At 39.3% G+C, this 22,634-nt stretch overlaps 1 protein-coding gene across 6 annotated transcripts in view; it reads right to left on the bottom strand.

Annotated features, from left to right (window-relative positions):
- Positions 1 to 22,634, bottom strand: part of supt3h (SPT3 homolog, SAGA and STAGA complex component) — a 495,649-nt gene that overhangs the window by 65,395 nt on the left and 407,620 nt on the right. For all 6 annotated transcript variants that reach the window (XM_069886703.1, XM_069886702.1, XM_069886701.1 and 3 more), the window contains 2 exons: positions 20,524 to 20,715; positions 10,929 to 11,039 (listed from right to left, as the gene is read on the bottom strand). In XM_069886703.1, coding sequence (XP_069742804.1) covers positions 10,929 to 11,039; positions 20,524 to 20,715 — 303 coding nt within the window. The remainder of the gene's footprint in view (positions 1 to 10,928; positions 11,040 to 20,523; positions 20,716 to 22,634) is intronic.

Here is a 22,634-nt window from a genome sequence, read left to right on the forward strand (position 1 = left end):
TGTTTGGTATAACAATTGCATAAATCTATATCATCTGTCATATATCAAATTTTAAATTTAAATTTAGATATACAGCATGGTACCAGGCCATTTCGGCCCACGAGCCCGTGCTGCCCTATTATACCCAATTAACCTACAACCCCTGGTACGTTTTGAATGGTGGGAGAAAACTGGAGCCCTGGGGAAAATCCACACAGACAAGGGGAGAATGTACCAACTCCTTACAGCGTGGGATTTGAACCGATCACTGGTACTGTAACAGCGTTGCGCTAATCGTTATGCCAACCTTGCTGCTGGATGCTTCAGAATACACTTCTTCCAAGATGTCCAATAAACTGATTGCACTTATTGGCTGAGTATATTCCTCAAAATAATTGGTGTATTGGAGTTTTGTTATTACAGAATAAATTTGAAAGCATTTTGCTCATTCACATCAATCTATTTGAGCAAAGAAAACTAGAAGCTACTGTCTGAGTTAGCTTACTCCACCATAGGACATGTTTCATATAGTTGAGATAGACCGGGCAATATGGCCTGAATTTAGCACATTTCCCCATCTGTAGTGCAGACGGATTAAAAAAAAGCCATGTACACTTAGGTGCCAATATATTCAAGTACACTGAGAGTTGTTGCAGTAGGACACTACAATTTCAGATGAAGAATCTCTGCTGTTTGCAGCACTGAAAAGGGGTTGCACATTGGAGGTTAAAATGGGCCATCAGGACTGGGAGTTTAGGGTGAGAGAGGGCCATGTGGTCAGAGAATAATTTTGCAAGGAAAACCCAGGATTGTATCACATTTCCCTGATTTCCATGTTTCTCCTCATTATGACAATAATCCTCTGAATTGAACATGTGTGAGGGTAAGGAAAAAGAGAAAATTGCTGAAGTATATAGAGAGAATGATGGAGTTATATTTTTATTGTGACCGAATATCTTTAACCTATCTGGGCAAAGAGAACAAGCCTGTGATCAATGAAGGGGAACCGTAGATTTGTTTTATTTAGCGTAGAGACAAAGATAATAGGATCGTATTAGCTTAATACTGCAAAGTTTATGTTCAATGATTTTAACCCTGGAAAGTCTGTTTATTCCTCTTAATCTGAAAACCAGTTGCCAATTTGGCAAGTTTTATCAAGCTGTACAATGCCTGAGAATTAACGGTTGGTGCAATTTGTCCTAAGGCTAGATGGAAGCCTGCACTTCAAAGGGGTTGTAGGAAGAAATGCAAAGGCTCCCAGAATCGGGAGAAGTTACTGATTGTTTCCTAATTTTCCCTTGTTACCGTGGTGCTGCTCCAATAAGAATGAAGCAGAATTCAAGCTGGCAAGTTTTAAATTGGTGCGCCTTGCCATTAGTTCGCCAATCATGCAACACTCAATCTCAAGTAAAATCTACTATACTTCAATCTCCATAGGTGCTGGATAACAGTGGTTTTACTATATTCTGTATGTATCAGCTCCAAGCTAGAAAATACATCAATATAGATGCACACAGTTTGTTGCTGCAACAAAATGAAGTTTTAGTTATAAATCTTAGCAAACGTGGTCATGGGCATCACCGACATAAAACAATAAACCCAGAAAAAAGCTACTTTTGCCACAATCTTAGACTTGCACATTGGAATTGTTTTCCATGGATTACACATTAAACATCTGGGCTCATGCTACAGATACTGAACTGTAAACAGCTCCAAACTTATGGATAAGGCTTTTCTTGCTAAGTGTTCACCAATTATTCTTAAATCAATGCCTACAGAGAGTCTGCCATCATTGCAAAAAATATAAATCCAGAATAACGTATGAAAAAAGGTCAGTTTTTGAAAATACAGGGAGTATATATAAATATAATTGGAGCGCCGATGATTTATTCAAATCCTTGCTGACTCAAATAAAATTGAATTTACTATCATCATTTTGTAAAATATTTAATGTAGGGTGAAGTCAGACACTTGCTGATTGACAAATACAGTTTGCAAAGCTCATTTGTAGTTTATGGTTAATTTGCTTTCGGAGCTATAAAATATGAAAGTAAAAGCAGCAAATGCGATTTACATCCAAGTACGTTGAGAATCTGAGCATTGAGCAAAAGCTGCAAAATGAAACTGCATATTTTGTCCTCCAGTGTAACATAGACTCAATGCTCATTCTGGTAATAATTTATGAATTTATAATTTAAAAATTTAAACTGCCTCAAAATTATTGGAACGATTACATGGACCTGAAGTAAATATTTCCAGATGGATATGGACAATAAATTCTTCATATTAAAAAATGCCAGTTTTCATTAATCTGGAAGACAATTTTTTTTTCTTTCATCTAACTTCCCACTGTTTCTTGAATATACTATTCAATTTCTTTTCCATGATACAGAAAGATTTTAAGCAATAATGAATATAAAAATCAATGTATTGAGAAATGTAGACTAGCAGGATTTATGGAGGGGAAGCTCCATATACATTAATTTCAAACAATGATGGATATATGTGTACATTTTTAAGATGAAGTTCACATGGCAGGAAGAACACCTATTTGTGTTCTCACAGGTTACTAAGTCACATTGACTTTCATTTTGTCACAAATCATGTAATTCTTGAAGATCTTGCTTACATTATTGCACAATTTTAATTCGAACAACTCTAAATAATGGAATCTTGATCTACCTCAATGCATTTTTGAAGGGTTATTTAAATGTATTGAGCTGAATTGTCAATAAAATATTTTTACTGTAAGTTTAAAGGTAATACAAGGACACTGAATATTTCAGATGATTGAATGGTGGATTCTAAACTTCCATTTCATACTAAGTTGTGAGCTTCCTTGCTTTTATCACACAATAGTTCTTATAGTAAATACATCTACAGTATCAAGTTAATGATGTACAATAGACTTCAAAGAATCCCTCACACTAACAGCCTGAAAGTCTAAACATTTCTTCACCCTGGAACACTTCAAAGTGCATCAGCACAGAAAAATCGATAAATAAAAATCAAATACTGCAGAGGCAGGGAAATTTGAACTAAAACAGAAAATTCCAGGAATACTCAACAGGCCAGGCAGAATCTGTGGCAGCAGATAAAGGGTTAGTGTTTTAGTCTAGAGACTTTTGGATAACTGTAAAATGCAGGTATGCGAATGGTATATACAGTTTGCAGAGATTTATTCAAAAGTTATTAGGGATGACAAATTTTAATACAGGTTGTATCTCTCTGATCCAGCAACTCCCGTAGTCTGGCACGTTTTGAATCTGCCACCATTAATTTATGGATTTGCGACCAGGTTGGTGCTATTAACAACACTAATGCATCAAAATCTGTTTACACTGCAGCCGAGTATCTTGGTGATAAGTCCTGTTCATTTCTTATATTCATCTGTATTTTAATCCCTTCAGGTTGTCATCATGATACATAAGGGTTCTCTTAGGGGTCAATTTCTGTTTTCTGGCATTTTCTGTGGTCCAGCAATGGCCAGGTCCCAATGTCGCCAGATTAAAGAGGTACAACCTCTATTATGAGATATTTTGGGAGTTACTGGTTCTTTTCTTACATAAGCAAATGTTAAGGGGAGATTTACTAACAGAATAAGCATTTTCGAAAGTGTAAATAAGGAAAAACAATTTCCATAAGAAGCTGAAGAGGGAGCGCCCAGTGGTGAAAGTCAGTCATTCAACCTTGGTCCAAGAATACAGATGATATCCTATGTGACTAGTCCATATTCAAGGATTCAGCAAACAGCCTTGATGAATACACCACTATGTCCAACACTTTCATCAGTAAGTGTGTCGTAGAAGTAAGTATGAGTGACGATGAAGACAATAAAGATATTCCCCAATCAGAACTATGGATGAACTAGGAAGTTACTGAACACCAGGTTGTGGGATTCAAGTCAGGAGATCTGGCCCTCTACAAGAAATCCAAGTACAAGCACGGAAAGTCCCTCAGAAAAGCCAGGATATGATACTGCATCAAGCTCTAGTCACAAGAGGACATCACAGATGTAGCAGCTATGACAGGGAATGCATACAATCATGAAGTATATAGTAAAGTCCAGGAGTACCGAATGCAAAAGTGCAACACTCCCTGATGAGTTAAACATGTTCTATGCTCACTTTGGCACTAATATCAAACATCACTCATGGCCACTGCTACTGGAATCAGGGCGGCCTTCTGGTGGGTGAACCTAAGGAAAGTGACAGGCTCAGATGGAGTCCCAAGACATGTCTTGATAGTCTGTACAAATCAACTGATGGACATATTTACAGTATTCCCCATTTGCTTCAAGAAGTCCACCATCATACCAGTACTGAAGAAATGCAGAATAACAAGCCTAAATGACTACTGTCAGGTGGCTTTGACATCATGAAGTGCTTTGAGATGCCAATCATAGCTTACATCAGTTTCACACCATCAGCCAGCCTTGACCCACCTCTATTTGTCAATCAGCCAAATAGCTCCACAGCAGATGTCATCTCCCTAACTCTCCACTCGGCCGTGGAACACTGGTACACCAAGGAAATGCTTGTTAGATTTCACAGATTACAACATCATTGTCTCAAGCAAACTCATTCCCAAACCTCTGGATTCAGGCCTCAGTGCTCCTCTCTGCATCTGTATCATTGACTTCCTGTCTAGATGGCCTCATCTCCTCCACGATCACACTCAACACCAGTGCTCCTCAGGGAAATGAACTCAGACCTCTACTATGCTATCTCTACAACCACAACCTTACAGCCAAATACTGTTTCAAATCCTTCTTCAAATTTGCTATGACGCCTAGTAATGGACCAGGAATCAAATAATGATGAGTTGGAATAAAATGGAATAAAGAAAGGAGATTGAAAGACAAGTGGCATGGCACTGAGATAACAACCTCTCTCTCAAAGCAAGACAAAGGTGTTGAAAAAAGATCAGAAAAGGGAGCAAAGTCTATAATCCTGTCCAATCAATGGTGCTGAAATGGAAAGAGGAGATGGCTTCAAGTTCTTAGGAATATATATCTCCAATGACCTGACCTGGGACAAGTGTATCAACATGATTATCAAGAAAGTGCACCAATGCCTTTGCTTTGTTGGAAGACTAAGGAAGTGCAGCATGTCCCCCCTTGTCCTCCAATATCTCTATATATGAACCATTAAAAACATACTGACTGGATGATTCATGATGTGGTATGGGAGCTGCACTGCTGAAGATTGGAAGCTGCTGCAGAAGGTTGTGAATGCAGCCTAGAATGTAACAAAATTTCCTTCCCTTCCATGGACTCCATCTACACCACTTGCTGCCTCGGAGAGGCAGCCAACACACTAGATGACCCATTGCAACTCAGACTTATTCTCTTTGCTCTCCTCCCATCAGAAAGAAGGATTGAGAGTATGAAAATATGCACCAACTGGCTTAGAGACAGTTTATTCCTGCAGCTATCAGGCTCCTGAATGAACCCCAAAACAGTGCTCTCCTGCAGCCCTTGTTTGGTGCTAAATGTTCTTCCTTCTCTGTGTTATCCCATACTCTATAAATTGTGATTTTTTTACATGGCTGGATGTAATGCGAGAGATAACCTGTTGGTCTGTTCATCAAAGAAACCTTCGCACTATGCGAGGTAATCTGTGACATATAAACTTAAACTGAAGTGACAATAATTAGAATACACAGAGATACAACAATTTCAAAAATGTGAAAGGTGATAAGAAAGAATATTCTTACGCAGCAAGTCTTGATTAGAGACATATTTTAAATTGTTAAATCAATAGAGCTTTAAAGAATGAGTGGGAGTGTGGAGCTATTTCAACAACTGACAAAATACGTAGAATTTTCTTCTCGGTTCTATAAATATATTTTCTCCCTTTAAGATCTGGTAGCTCCCAAATGGTGATGAGATGTAATTAAAATATACTCTGACCAATTTTGCCTCAATTATCTTGGAACCATGTGAATGGCTGATCCTTTCAATTTAGGTTGAGCCTGTTTGAATCCTAACATGCTGCACATCACAGAAAAAATGCCTGTAGGAACTGATAGTATTCTGATAGTTCTTTCAAAGGGTCCCCAACATGAGATGTTGATCTTGTTTCTTCACCCACAGATGTGGTCTGACTTGCTGAGTATTTCCTGCAAAAGCTTCTTCAGTTAGGTTAAAAGTAAGAAATTGGTTAGGGCCAAAATTGGGTCCCTTGAAAATGGAGAAAGGTGAAATTATCAATGGGGACATGGAGATGGCTGAGGAATTTTACAATTACTTTGCATCTGTTTTCACCAAGGAGGATATTGGTTATGATCAGAATAGGGGTAGGGACAGAATAGGTAGTATCTAGGGACTTAGTGAAATTACCGAAGGAAATAGAGAATTTGATGGAGAACCAGATCCAGAAGTAGGTGGTTGTGAGCAAATTGTTCGAACTGAGGCCTGATAAGTCCCCTGGCCTGGGCTGCATCCCAGGGTGCTGAGAGAGGTTGCTCTGGAAATTGTGGAAGCACTAGTTGACATTTTCCAAAGTTCTTTAGATTCTAGGGAAGTGTCTGCAGACTGGAGAGTTGCTGATGTTGTATCACTTTTTAAGAAGGGAGGGAGAGAGAATACAGGAAATTATAGACTGGCCAGCCTGACGTCGGTGGTGGGGAAGATATTGGAATCCATCATTAAATGAGAACTAGCAGAACACTTAGGAAGGAATAACAGTATCGGTGCAAGTCAGCGTGGGTTCCTTAAAGGAAAATATTGCTTGACTAATCTCCTGGAATTTTTCGAGGATGTACAAGGAGGGTGGACCCAGGAGAGCCAGTGGATGTGGTGTACTTGGACTTTCACAAAGCCTTCGATAAAGTCCCACACAGGAGGCTAGTTTGCAAAGTCAAGGAGCATGGTATTGGGGGTAGGGTGCTGTCATGGATAGAAAATTGGTTGAGAAATAGGAAACAAAGGGTTGGGATGGCAGGATGTGACGAGTGGGGTCCCACAGGGGTCGGTGTTGGGTCCTCAGTTGTTTATCATTTATGTAAATGATTTGAATGAGGGGATAAATAACTACATATGCAAATTCACAGATGACACTAAAGTGGGTGGTAGAATAAAGAGCGAGGAGGATGTCAGGAAATTGCAGGGGGAATTGGACAGGTTAGGGGAGTGGGCGGAGAAATGGCAGATGAAGTTTAATGTGAGTAAATGCGAGGTTGTCTATTTTGGAGGCAGAAACAAGAGAACTGAGTATTATTTAAATGGTGTTAAGCTGGGGAGTGGGGTAATGCAAAGGGGTCTGGGCGTACTTGTTCACCAGTCATTGAAAACTAGCATGCAGGTTCAGCAAGTGGTGAAGAAGGAGAACGGTATGTTGGCTTTCATAAAGAGGGGATTTGAATATGGGAGGAAAGAAGCCCTCTTGCAGTTGTACAGGGCCCTGGTGAGACCTCACCTGGAGTATTGCATGTAGTTTTGGTCCCCATATTTAAGAAAGGACATACTTGCTATAGAGGGAGTGCAGCGCAGGTTTACAAGGTTAGCTCCCGGGATGGCAGGATTGTCATATGCGGATAGGTTAGAAAGACTTGGACTATACGTGATGGAGTTTAGAAGGATGAGGGGAGACATGATTGAGGTATTTAGGATTATCAAAGGGCTTGACAGGGTGATATCAGAGCACATGTTCCCAATGATGGGAGAGATTAGGATTAAAGGGCACAGTTTAAGAATACAGGGAAGGCCATTTAAGACAGAAATGAGGAAAAATGTTTTTACCTAGAAAGTTGTGGGTCTGTGGAATACATTGCCACAGAGGGTAGTGGGGGCAGATTTATTGGATAGATTTAAGAAAGAGTTGGATAAGGCTCTTGTGGGCAGGGAAGTTGAGGGTTATTGAAAGGGAAAGATCAGCCATGATCCGATAAATGGCGGTACTGGCTCAAAGGGCCAATTTGCCTACTCCAGCACCTATTGTCTATTGTTTTGGGTTTCTAGCATGGGCATTATTTTAAAGATATTTTTTCTTTTGTCTGGAATCAGTTTACAATAAATAGCTAGATTTGAGTCAGAAAAAAAGTGTGTACTCAGTTACAAATCCCAGATAGTCAGTATTCTAACAAGCTATTGCTTATTTTCCAGAAGGCAGTTCAATCAATCAAGAACATCCACAGAATTCCTATTATAGTCAGAAAAATCATTAATAAAATACTAGAAACATTTAGCAATTCGGGCAGAATCTTTTGAAAACCTTTGACACAAAAACATATTGACATTTATGAAAGACAGTAGTAGCTTAAGTGAGACCAAATGGCTATCCTTTCAATTAAAGCAGAACTTTCTGGAGATTACTAAAAGTTAAGGGAAACAACAAAATTCTGCAGTTTTTGTTTTAAACTTCCATGTTCAAAGTAGTCTTTACTTTAGTCCCTGCAGCTACATAGGAGTGACATCTATCTTTGATCTTTGAAGAGGACTTCAGTGTGGTGAACTATCTCAATAAGTATTTATATTAACAAGAACAGTGAAGTTGTTAGGAAGGTAACAAAGTTAATGCTAATTATTAAGTGGACAATAACAAAATTCAGTAAATTCATAAAATACATTATTACAACTTAAGGGTTACGGAAATGGAGACAATATATGAGCATTATTTGAGGCAGAAATTAAAGGTTATCTTTTTTTAAGTTGGCACCTGCAAACTGTTTTCTCCCTTAAGGATCAGTGCATGGATTTAAGATGTTATCATCTCCATCTATAGCTACCATGTGTGGTCTGAGTATAATGTTTTCAAATTTGTTGACAATATAAAGTTGGATGGGAAAAAAAGCAGTGAGGAAATGAGACACAATTATCAACAGATTAAGTGATTGGTCAGGAAAATGGGAACGGAATACAAGGAGCAAAAATATTTTAATCCAGGCACTAAAATATGTTAAAACAGAATCCATGAAATGGCGAGAGCCTGGGAAATGTTGGTATTGAAAGGAATCTAAGTGATCTTGTACAAGAGTCAGAGAAAGCCAACATTCAGAACTAAAGACAGAGATTTTAAATAATTGGTGGAAGGACTGAAGGAGAAATGAGAAATGTGTTCACCCATTGGGGGTTGGGATCAGAAACCTATCCCCTGAAATTGAGCCAAGGTAGAAACATCTCCACTGCATTTGGAAAGTATATGGAATGTTCCCTTCAAATGTTGTAAACTGCAAGACTGGAACAAGAAGTGGAAAGTGGGATTAGATTGGATACATTTTCCTTGGCCAAATGGTCATTTTCTATTATTCATTCAGATTAAAGATGAGAACAATGGGGGGTGGGGCGAAATTGAAGTAAAACCAGGATAATAATGGATTATTATTCTAAAATGACAGTGTTAACAGCTGCTACATTTAACCAATGCAATTAATTACTTTTTTATCCATATGGGAGTTTAAAAATTGATTCATAGGATCCTAAGCTATTGTGCATCATTTATTTGGCTCTTAGAACATAAAAGTAATTGCTGACAAAGCCAACAGTAATTAGGTATGATAAACCTTGATCACTAACACTTGACATTGTGTTCATTCTTTTCACCCCTCCTCCTTCCCCATTGCAACTTAAAACATGTTGTGGTCTTACTTTTCCAGTTCTGATGCAAGGTTTTTGAATTGTTAATTTGGTTTCACTCCTCTCAGTGGCTGCCTAACTCACTGATTATTTCCAGCATTTCAGTATCTCCACATTTCAATACAACATGGAAAGAGGTAATTCAGCCCATTGAATATATTCTAGCTCAGAGAAAAATTAGTTTTACCTTTTCTCCTAACATTCCTATCAATTCCATCAATTACAGCATCTTTCTTTTATACCATGAATTTAGGTAATAATAATTTTGTCCCTTTTTTAAGATTTAACTATCCTCTTTTATGGGCCAACCAATTCTGAATCTAAACTATCAATTCACCATGGATCCCATGCATTGGTACCTTCTGGGCCAGCCTATCATAGGTGATCTTGTCATATGTCATCTGCTGCCCTACCCTTATGAACCACATATGTGACCTCTCCAAAAAACTCAAGCAAAATTTGTAAAACATAGCCTACCCTGCACAAAGCCACATTGACTTCCCCTAATCTGGTCTTCCCTTTTTGAATCCTATCCCTATGTGTTCTTTCCAATAGTTTCCCTACCACTGTTGTGAGCATCACTGGCCTATAATTCATATTAATAACTTAAGACATTGACAGAATGTAACCTCAGCAATTATAGCCTGTAATACATCCATACCCTTATCTTTCTATATTGTTCATTGGACCCTCATTTAGTACAATAGCAAACATTCATACTTTTATGACCGAGCCAGCTGGGTGGAAAGCACTAAGATTCTACAATGAAGTCAGAAGGCAACAGACAGTTCAGATATAAATAAATAAATAGATAGATAAATAAATAAATAAATGTGTGTGTGTGTGTGTGTGTGTGTGTGTGTGTGTGTGTGTGTGTGTGTGTGTGTGTGTGTGTGTGTGTGTGTATATATATATATATATATGCCCAATCCAGTCACTTGGAGTTTAAATTCAAAATAAACTGAGAGCATAATCCAGTTCTGGCACAAAATCATACTTGAGCTTTCAGAAAAATGTAAAATGAGCATACACTAATGCTGCAATAATGTTTCCTTCATATTTGGTCCACTTATTCAGTTAATCTTCAATAAATGTCCATGCAATATATTAACATTCATCGATGGTTTTGTAGCAGGAGCTATATAAAATTCTAAAATAATATAAAACACATGAATTGCAATGAAGAGGAAAATTTAGTGATGCTATAACTGCCAAGAAAGAGGGTATTTATTCTCCTGAGAAAATTTCATAAACTTTTTTTTCACCAAGAAAATTGTAGCTGCCACAAATTGCAATACTTCAAACTTTGATCACTTAAAATTAGGCACTCCTACATATAAATATAACTTTTTATAGTGCCATTAATACATACTGTGAATGGAGAAAGAGGGCTGATTTTGTGGCTGTACCGTCGGATCACTTCTCTGATGTGGCTGGGCTGGATGGCATCACTATGAGTCTCCAGACCAGAAGCTGCTGCACTCTGCAACAGAAAAACATAAATTCTTGACTAAATCAAAAATACTAAGACAACTTCAGATAAAAGACATAGTATAGAAGTCTGAACAAGACAAGCCTCCTAAATTGAATATATTCAAGTTTAAATACATTCACATAAAGGCTGAGCAGAGGAATAGATCAAGAGGAAACTGGCTATTTCTTTTTGATTCAATAATATGATAATATTTTGATGACTAACCTTGAGTTACAATTCAGGAAGAAAGTTGCAGTGTTTAATTACTGTTTTCTTTAGCAATTTCTTTCATTGGGAATGATAACAATTTTACTGTCCATAACATTTTCTCTATCTGAATACTCAATCACATAGCAAAGCAAAACTCATTTTATCGTAAGCCACAGTGAGAGTATTCCTCAATCTTAATATTGGCCACTAGGAAAAGAGTGATTTGTTAACTTGGTGCCAGTTGCATCAGATGAAGTTGAAGCTACAATCAGTGTCACTGCAGCTAGGTTATCTAAATCATTCTTGAGTCTGACATACAGATTGGGCACACTGAACATTTTAAGATAGAGAAACAGAATAAATGTTTCAGGTTGACATCTTTGCTGGAAACTGCATTTAGGCATTGTATTGAAAATGAAATTAATTTGACTGTGATAACTGCAAAGCAGGGTAGCCAACAAATACTCAATGCACAGCATTGCATGTGGAGAGAAACTTGAATGTAAAAAGAGAGCTAGCCCTTTCAGAAAAGTCTTTACCATCTCTATAATTATGTTTGATATTGTTCCAAAATTAAGCTATAATTTTTCAATTCAAGAGTCTTCTTACATGTATAAATATCTGCTTAAATAATATTATTCAGCCATTATTATACAACATATAGAAACAGGTCACTTGCAAGTAAGGTGGCTGAATAAGAATTTTGTAATTAGTAGTATTGTAAATGAAGCCAAATACTGTTCTTTCTTCAATAATTCTTAGTGAGATGGTAAATGAGCTTTCTCAGAATACAAGACACCTTTATGAATATATTTCAAATGTTTGGCATACATAACAAGATGATTCTTCATCATATAGAATTTTGCAAATGTCCTCTTAAAAAAAAACCATATCTGATCTATGCCAATTAAAAATAAACCACACTAATGTTCTTTCTTTTAGTTACTTGCAGAGATACATGAGCCATTAAGTAAAAACATTAGCCCCGTTTTTCTCCTTTCTCAGTAATATAATGATTTTAAATTGATAGAAAATATTCTCAAACTACTCTTTAAAAGATGTTTATACAAGAATCACAAATTATATACATTTTGGCCAAACATTTGTCCTTGTCTACATGACAGAAAGCATAGATCAATGCAACTTCTGTGACAAGCCTAGCTCATTTTAAAAATAACCTTGCCTTGGTATTAGCTTGAAATAATGTGCTGGTTGATTACTATTTCCAGACTATTTTCTTATGTAGTTCCTTGTTATTATCACTGCTGGATTTTGGTGCAACTTGAAGCATCCAAAAAAGACACACAAATGATTCTCCAACTATCTTGGGATATAACAGCACACACAATTACTTCTTCATAATTGCTCAAAATTATATTGATCGAGTTCGCTTTACTGCATACAGAACCAATGAAAATAGCTCCGGTTAGTTCCAGTAAACTTTGTACATTCCAAGAATTTTATCATTACATTTTGGTTTGCTACCATTTTTAAAATTACTCCTTGATCTAAAACTGAAAATAAATGATCAATTTTAAAATGAAAGATTGCTCCACAGAAGATGTACCTGTATTTAAATTGCATTTAAAGTAATAAATAAGAATGTCATATCATTCTTCTATAAAGTGGTAGTCTCAAAAATCTAGTTACAGATGCTATAACTCATTCTTTTCTTAGGATCATTTGTGAAATGTAATATGATGCAATCTGCACATCTGTTAGACTCTGATATAGTTAGTTTACCCTGTATAATCTATCATTTTATATTTAAAGGTATTGTTAAGCTACTAGACTGGCAGTTCTGGACCATTAATTTAGGGACAAGGGCTTGAATCTCCCCTTGACATGTGGGGTATTGAAATTCAATGAAATAAATCTGGAAATTACAAAGATGGGTTTCAGAAAGAATGACCAAGAAATTACTAAGCAAAAATCCACCTGACTCTCTGAAGTCTCATGAAAGGCAATCTGCTTTCTCCACACACATTGGCCTACAACCAACTCCAGACCCACCAACAGAGTATGAAAACAGGCCCCGCAACCCACCGTCTGTCCCATTCATCAAACACCCATCTTTACATAATTCTATACAAACCCCATATTCCCATCAACCCTTCCCCAAATGTTACTACTTATCTGCACACTGAAGGCAATGTACAGAACCCAACTAACCAATACACATTGTTGAGATGTGGGAGGAAAGTGGAGCATCCAGAGTAAATCTACACCATCACAATGAGAATTATAAATTCCACAGAGAAAAAAAAAACAGTGATCAGGACTGATGTAGGGATAAAAATATCTGCTGGAGGAACTCAGCGGGTTGAGCAACATCAGTGCAAGTGTGGTAAACCACTGTTATGCTATGATTGGCTGCTACTGGCTGGACACACCTCCCAAGACTGATCCTACCCATAGCCCTTTGCATGCTCCTCATTTCACTCTGCCTTGATTAGTCAATAAGGTTGATGGCTGTTCCGGTCTATAATTAATATAAGCCTGTCAGATCCACAACTTCAGTCTTTTGTGATTATTGATGGTGCATCATCGAGAAAAATTGTCAACATTTTGAGATGGAACTCTTCATCAAGACTGAGAGAGTGGAGGGGAGAGAGCCAGTACAGAGTGGGTAGGGTTAGACAGAGGACAGTTGTAGATTCATGAACCAGGGATAGGTGAAGGATCAAGGAAAAATTGGGAGGCAATTGTTTGGGAGGTGCCAGACAAAAGGAAAGACATGCAAGAGGTGAAGGAAGATGAGCAAGACTAGGATGATGAAGGTGTTGGTTGGAGGGTAAGTAGAGATTGAGGCTGCCAGAGTTGAAATCTGATAAGTAGAAAAGATAACAAAGGTGATGTAAAGGAAGCTATTAGGGGAGAGGAGAAGGATGGATAGGCCAGATGCAACTCAAGGGAGGAGAGGACCAGAAGAGGAGTGGGATGAGAATGTGGAGAGTAGGAGGGAAAGGGAGGGAGAAGAATTAAAGTAACTCAGAAGAAGAAAGAGGTGCCTTGTTACTTGAAAATGGACAATTCAATGTTCATATTATTGGGCTGCAGTCTGCCCAGGCTGAATGTAAGGTACTATTCCTCTAGTTTGTGTTGGCAGTGGAGAAGGCCAACAATGTACAGGTTTGTGTGGGAATGGGAAGGGGCGTTGAAACGGCATGCAATCGCATGCTCAGGATGGCCATTGTGGACAGAGAACAGATGCTCTGTGAAAAGTTCCCATACCTGCTTTTGGTCCCACCGATGTAGAGGAGGCTGTATTAGGAGTATAGAATATAGATGAAGTTTGAGGAGGTGCATGTGAATCTTGCATTGCAGTAAGTACATATCTGGACATCCATCTACCATTCATTAACTGCCTCTGCTTTTGTTTTTATCCAACTTACTTAGCCAAACCTCTAACTTCTCAATTCCTCTGTTTGTTGCCCTTTTCTTCTGGTTCCCACCAACCCTGCTGTGTTGGTTTAAACCTTCTCGAGTATCACCATAAAACCTCCCTGTGAAGATACCAGTGCCCCTTCCTTCTCGTCTTTCGTGTTCAGGTCCCGTGACCTGTGTAGGTGTGCCCAATAATTCAAATACTTGAAGTTCTTCCCCTGCAGTTTCTCACCACACATTCAACTGTATTATCTTTTGATTTCTTTCCTCATTAGCACGCGGCTTGGGGAGTAATTCAAAGATTACAACCTCGAAGGTCCATTTTTAAACTTTCTACCTAACTTCATTTCTCTTTGAGGGACTGCATCTTCCTTTCTATCTCTGCCATTAGTACAAACTAGACCTCTGACTGGTCACTCTCTCCTTTCAGAATGTCTAATGTTTGGCTCGAAAGAGAGAACACACCATCCTGGACTCTCATGTATATCCACAGAAACAACTTTCTTTGCTCTGACTAAAGAGTCCCCATCATTATTGGTCACCTTTACCTAGTCCTGCTATCCAATAGAACCAATACAACATATTCTCCTAAGAGACTATTCTCTCCAACAGCAGCCAAAATTATATACTTATGTGAGAGTGGGACAGACACTGGAGACTCCTATGCCACTGTTTGGCTCTCTCAGTGGTTATCGGGTTGATTCTTTGCGCGACAATCTCTCTGAAACTCCTATCTGCCTCTTCGACTTCCTTAGGTGAGTTGAAATGCCACTCCAACCCATCCATGTCCTCTGAGAGGAACTGCAGCTGGAGACTTGTTCTACAAACATTGTCATCGGAGACACTTAGCCACTCCCTGACTTCTCACATCTTACAGGAACATTTTTTATGCCGTTTCTTAACTTTCTAGACCAAAGGGCATCGTGTCTTAAACCTCACCTTAATTATTTTGATATCAAGTGTTTAATCCTTGGCAGTTTAAGTGTGTTCTTTTGACATGCTTTTAGTATTAGTGAAAACAACTCGTGACAACTCAGTGGCACAAAATGGAAATTTGTGAAGAAAGATCGCTGACAACTGGTAAAGCCGAGACAAGAGAAAAGGCAGGTGAAACAAATCAAAGTATGAACACTATCAGGTACTATTTACGGATAATTTTAGCTTCAGTGAATTAAACTACTGTAATATTACTACTTACACATAAAAAGAATCTTTCTAAAAAAGTGTCTATAAATGATGGAAAATTAAGGTCAAAGCACATATTACTAATCTTTACATTCCAATAAAAAAAACACAATATGCTTAAGATCCTTATTTAGTTTTAAAACTATATCTGCAAATTCAAGTATGTAAATCACGTTGAAAACACCTGCTATATGTTATCAATGAAATATGACAATTCTTCAGCTTTTTCAATCGAGACAGTATTGTTTTTTTAAACAGATTATGCTATTTTTAGACATATAATACAAAGTACAAGTTTATAGCTCCATTTAGAATCACATTACAGAAGTACAATAATATTTTGTGAATCAGATGTCAGAATATGTTAGAAATAGCTAGTGCTGAATAGGTCAATTCTCCATTGAAACATGTTGAATGCTTCCAGTATGCTTCACATATTACATTGAACAAATAACGATGAACCCACAATTTTATTTGATCCATCGCACTAAATAACATGAAATTTCCCTGAATTTGGTTCAATCAAGGAACAAATTCTTGTTAATGAGTGCAACAAACCATATTTAAGATTCCATTTTTCCAGCAGTACAATTAACCGAGTAGTTTGATGTAGTCTGATAACTTTTAAAGGGCCATGAGGTTTGTTTAAATACACAATAGCACATGAACCAAACAAAATATGTCCATAGTGCCTAGTTGAACAAAATAACTGCAGAAGTCAATGTCCCCACAAAATAGCAGGTTCAACATATTGATCAGTTAATCAAAAAACGAATGCTGAGAAAGCCCATGCTAAAGTTGATTTGAACCTGAATTTACAATTCTCAATCTGATAGATCAGATTGTCATACACATAAAATCCTGAGTCAGAATCAGTTCTCAGAAGAGGCAAATTTTAGGCCAAGCCTCTGCCTGGAGGCCGTCTATTAGTGCGGAGGAAAAAAAATATAAACTTACCTTTTATGGAGCAGCCCTAAAAGACTGTTCTTGTGTCACATTCATGTTGAGTGGCACCTAGTATCTCCTTCTGGAGGTGGGGCGACTGGTGCCATGGCATTGCCCATCATAAATATGTGGCAGAGCAATGGCCGTCTTCCCTATCCATTATCCCCCATGCAGCTGAAACCACTGTGTTTCCCAGAACGGTTCCAGCTGTGTGGGGGAATTATGGGTAGCGAAGAGAGCCATTGCTCTGCCACGTTTTGAGTTGCTGATGAGCAACCCTGAAGACCAAAGCAGCCTGGTGAGGTGCCAGTGCGGCCAGTGGGGCTGTCACAGCCTGCACCGGCCATCTCCTGACGGCCCCTGCTTTGATGGTTTCTGCCAGCCACCCTTGACCTTATGGCTCCCACCAGTCGCCCCTACCCTGATGGACCCCCTACCCTGAGGGGGGTATGGAAGGAAAGGGGTGAGAGGGAAGATGGGTCGCGAGCTGTTGGCATCATTGTGATGTCATCAGCCTGTCCCTTGAACAGGCAATACATTCATGCGAGGTGACGGAATGCAGCGCTCTGCCAATGATCCTCCCCCAAGAGGGTTTGCAGTCAGCGCCTAGGAGCTGGCCATGGAGCATTCTTAAAGGTAAGTCTCACAATATAAGGGCAGATATCTCTGCCTTTACACTTGGGCTTTTTCACTACATGAAAGGGGCTGAATTTTGATATTCCTTAAAAGGTTTTGAGAAGTAGAATGAGGGAGAGACATTTCTAATGGGGCAAGATTCCTCTCACTCTGGAGATGCTGCTGCAGAAGTCTGCTGTACTTTAGGTGGATTCTCCATTCATTGAACTGAGACCATCAAGATACTGAGGCTAGCCTTGGCCGCACAGGAAGAGGCAAATTTGGAATGCCTAAAGTAAATCATTCTTGGAGTTACCTTTAGTGTTCAAACTCTTGGAAGCTACGCATAATCTCAGAAGATAATTACACAGCCCCTTTCCTAGAAAAAGTCTCTCGTTGCCTCCAATTACTTTTGACAGCTGCATATCAGAGCTTAACGGGCCTTCCAAACTTGCCTTTCAAATACAATAAGAGTCTGTTTTCTCTCATCTTCAAAACATTTTCACAGGTCCAACAGCAAAAGGGTGAGTCTATTCTGGCTCATCAGAACCCTGAGAAACTTCTCAGACCTTTCTCAAGCAGCCTTCCATCCAGGTTTTCAGGAAAGTGACAAAAGCAAGCTAAAGCCATTGGCTTCAAATGGTCATCTTTTTTAAATTATGTCCAAGTTACCACCCTTTGTGAGGATAGCCCCCAACTGTGCATGTTTGAAGTCTCTGCCACTTTGGTGGCACCACAGTTTAAACTGTCCTTATACTTGATGGAGAAAAAGCTGCGCACAATTATGTGCACTGGTATCAAGCTGAAGTAGAACCCAGAGCCTTGAAATTAAACTGTGATCACCCATAACTGAACTTCAAAATTTATTATCTGCACAAGACGAGAACACTCATTTTGAAAATTCTTATTCAACCATTTTGCAAAGAAATTGCATGCGAATTAATTTCTAGCTTTGAGCAGTTAAATATATCTAATTTACTCAATATAATTAAAGGTAAAGGCTCCATTATTGTCATGTAATACTACACTTGGATGAAATGCTTTAACTTTGTCTACCATAAGGAAGACAGAGCGCCACTTTGTCCAGCGCCCCTCACAGAAATGAAACCCCAGCGATGAACGAAATCACGACCCCTGGTTTACAAGACCAGTGCTCTAACCACTCAGCTATATCTTCTTTCTTTTCTTCTTTGGCTTGGCTTCACGGACAAAGATTTATGGAGGGGTAATCTCCACGTCAGCTGCAGGCTCGTTTGTGGCTGACAAGTCCGATGCGGGACAGGCAGACACGGTTGCAGCGGTTGCAAGGGAAAATTGGTGGGTTGGGGTTGGGTGTTGGGTTTTTCCTCCTTTGTCTTTTGTCAGTGAGGTGGGCTCTGCGGTCTTCTTCAAAGGAGGTTGCTGCTCGCCAAACTGTGAGGCGCCAAGATGCACGGTTTGAGGCGATATCAACCGACTGGCGGTGGTCAATGTGGCAGGCACCAAGAGATTTCTTTAGGTAGTCCTTGTACCTCTTCTTTGGTACACCTCTGTCACGGTGGCCAGTGGAGAGCTCGCCATATAACAGGGAAGACGATGGTCCTCCATTCTGGAGACGTGACCTACCCAGCCCACTTGGATCTTCAGCAGCGTGGATTTGATGCTGTCGGTCTCTGCCATCTCAAGTACTTCGATGTTAGGGATGAAGTCGCTCCAATGAATGTTGAGGATGGAGCGGAGACAACGCTGGTGGAAGCGTTCTAGGAGCCGTAGGTGATGCCGGTAGAGGACCCATGATTCGGAGCCGAACAGGAGTGTGGGTATGACAACGGCTCTGTATACACTAATCTTTGTGAGGTTTTTCAGTTGGTTGTTTTTCCAGACTCTTTTGTGTAGTCTTCCAAAGGCGCTATTTGCCTTGGCGAGTCTGTTGTCTATCTCGTTGTCGATCCTTGCATCCGATCAAATGGTGCAGTCAAGATAGGTAAACTGGTTGACCGTTTTGAGTTTTGTGTGCCCAATGGAGATGTGGGGGGGCTGGTAGTCATGGTCGGGAGCTGGCTGATGGAGGACCTCAGTTTTCTTCAGGCTGACTTCCAGGCCAAACATTTTGGCAGTTTCCGCAAAACAGGACGTCAAGCGCTGAAGAGCTGGCTCTGAATGGGCAACTAAAGCGGCATCGTCTGCAAAGAGTAGTTCACGGACAAGTTGCTCTTGTGTCTTGGTGTGAGCTTGCAGGCGCCTCAGATTGAAGAGACTGCCATCCGTGCGGTACTGGATGTAAACAGCGTCTTCATTGTTGAGGTCTTTCATGGCTTGTTTCAGCATCATGCTGAAGAAGATTGAAAAGAGGGTTGGTGCGAGAACGCAGCCTTGCTTCACACCATTGTTAATGGAGAAGGGTTCAGAGAGCTATATACCTTATATTAATTCCTCAAACTTAGTCCAAGCAATTACTTCATGAATATAACCACTTCAGTAAAACTCCTATAATCTGGCTTCCTATGGGCTTTGGAGGTGCAGGACAGTAGATTTTCAAGACTACTGGAAGCTACTCCTATAACACCAACACTTTCATTTCACTCTTTTTACATATTACACAGTACAATACATGTTTCACTTAACCTAGTGTGTTTAAATAGAATTTTGAAAAGAGAACTTGGTTAGTTCAGATTGTAAGTTAGAACTGACAAGCTAAAGCATACAAACACTTCCAACCCTGGTTACATATTCTGGATCCTGCTCCCAGCTGCAAACCTCTCTGTATTCCTGACCCCACTCCAGGTCCACAACAGCCTGCAGTCCCAATAAACATGCACTGAATTTCAATAATGAGGACTAATGCAATAATGAGGATTAATCAGTATGCTACATATCAAAAGTTGTTACACAACTTAGGCAACATTTATTTCCTTAATAAGATGAAAAATTGGATGATTGAACACATTTTATGAGACTGCTAAAAACCTTAAAAACAAAAATACAGATGTCAGTCATGGGTAAGTTTCTGAAGGGCTATGCGGCAATGGAATATGATATTGGAATAAATGACCAGCTCCAACTCAGGAACTGCTGCTTCAATGGCAGAGCAGATGAAAGGGCTGAATTGTCTTCTCCTGTATTCTAGGTTTCTATTAGAAAACTACTTCACTAAGCAACAAAATACACCAACCTTTTTTCGCTTGCGGGTTTTTGCCTTGGAAATGCTGGAATCTTGGCCCATGCTCCCATTGCCAACATTTCCTGAGTGGGTTTTAGACACATGTGGCACTGTCGATGCTGGGGTAGTTGGGGTTGATGGGGGTGTATTCTCAGGAGAATCAGGATTGCTCTTCAGGTTGACAGTTTGAACCTGAAATTGCATCTAAAATAATACAAAATAATTTTCTTGAGAACCTAAAACACCAATAGCATCCACAAACTATACCATCAAATATAGCACTTTTTTTTGTGCAGGCATACCTTTCATGGGTTCAATCTCCACAAATTGTTTGTCCAATGGACATCTTCACTTGTTCCACTCAACAACTGAAAGCCTCATGCCCTTTTAGCATAAACTCCATGACCAAATTGTGCCTCAGATCTCAACCTTCATTCTTCCCCTGAGCCTGACAAACCACATTCACCACACTTTATTTCTCAAGTTTGAACTCAGGAACTGCTGCTTCAAGTCTGGATATTATAGTTATTGTGATTTGTTTCAGACTCACCTGACCACTGTACAGTCAATGGATGCTTTTAAAATAACATCAATTCTTTCCCATTCCATTGTTGTCATCAGTGAATTCCTAGTCTATGGTGAGTTAATGCACAGAGTATTACACTGGAAAAATTAAGAACTTCAAAAAGTATGATGAAAAAATTAAACAGTGTGTAATGGAAGATTCTGTGTTTTTTTAAATTTTTGCAGCCTTTGCTTCTGCAAGGCTGAGAACCTGCTGGTTTTTAGAATCAGCAGACATGAGCTAAATTCCACCGAGGGGCCAGAGATGCAGTTATCTGACAAAAGGACATCTGTGTACCAAGAACATTTATTGTTTTGGTCACAGACTGTCAGAGGCCTAGCCTTGATGCAAAATAAACCATTGTATTCAAAGTGATAAGCTGAAAATTATGTTATTCGATTGAAGCCTAGCATGCTAGCTTGTTCGCTTATCTTTCTTGCTGAGCTGGGAATAGGTGCTTGGGTAAGCAGTTTTTGGGTAATATAAGCCATGGTTCCGCTGCTGAAGTTTGAGACTCTCCGAGAGGTGGCAACATCTCTCAGCAAGAAGAAGAACTTCTAGAGTCCAGCCAACGTCTCGGTTGGGGGAGGTGGAGAAGCTGCTACTGGCGCCCTGACAACCTACTACAAATGTGCAGTCCTTGCCTCGCTTCGGCAGTTCGGACCAGTCCAGGTGTTGATAAGTATAGTTGGGAGGGGCTTGCATATTGTAGTGTGAAATCAGCTTTTGAATTTGTAATAAACATTTGTATAAACTGAACTGCTCTCGGTGTGTGTGTCTATTTTCTTTCGGTAGCTTAAGCACTGTGACCAATCTAAAACGAACAAAGTGAGAGGTATAAGTTTACCCAAGACACAGTGTAATAACTCCGTTCATCAGTCAGCATCTGAAGAAGCAAAAGGAATGTTCAAGTTTGAGACCCTACATAAGGACTGAATCAGGTGCTGAAGTTGAGATATTATGAATTTCCATTGCTCAAAAATGTATTCACCCAGGCCTCGTTGCTTGATCCTAGAATTTATCTGGCTCTCCTTATGTTTTTGAAGTCTGTTCTCACTGGTAGTTTTATCTCCAGTGACAATTAATATGAAGTTGCTGATAATTTATTCAATTTGACTGATTCAACAAGCATATTACAGCTGTTTGAACTCAGATGCCATTGATACATAGGGAAGAATGTCAACTTCTGTCTGACCTGGTAGCATGTTTGGAGAGTGAGAGTAACCCACTCAAGCCATCATAGGCAAAGCCAATGTAGTATTCAGCTTCAAGCTTCATTCACCAGGTGCCTGTAAGTTATTTGAACCAGACTTCAAAAACATAATGAGAGCCGGGAGAGGAGTCACGTGATGGAGTAGTGGCCGGACGGTGAATTCCAGCCCTCTCCAGAAAAGTCGGGAAAAACAAAGGAAAACACAAAGGCACGGAAATAAAAGTTACAGAAAAGTGAGTATAAAGGTGGAAAGAAGATGGCGACAAAAAAAGAAAAATCGAAAGCAACGGTAAGAAGAGAGGAAGAGAAGACAAAGGAGGAAAAAGGTGAAGGCCTTACCTGTCC

Source organism: Narcine bancroftii, chromosome 6 (assembly GCF_036971445.1).
Source record: "Narcine bancroftii isolate sNarBan1 chromosome 6, sNarBan1.hap1, whole genome shotgun sequence".
NCBI lineage: Eukaryota > Metazoa > Chordata > Chondrichthyes > Torpediniformes > Narcinidae > Narcine > Narcine bancroftii.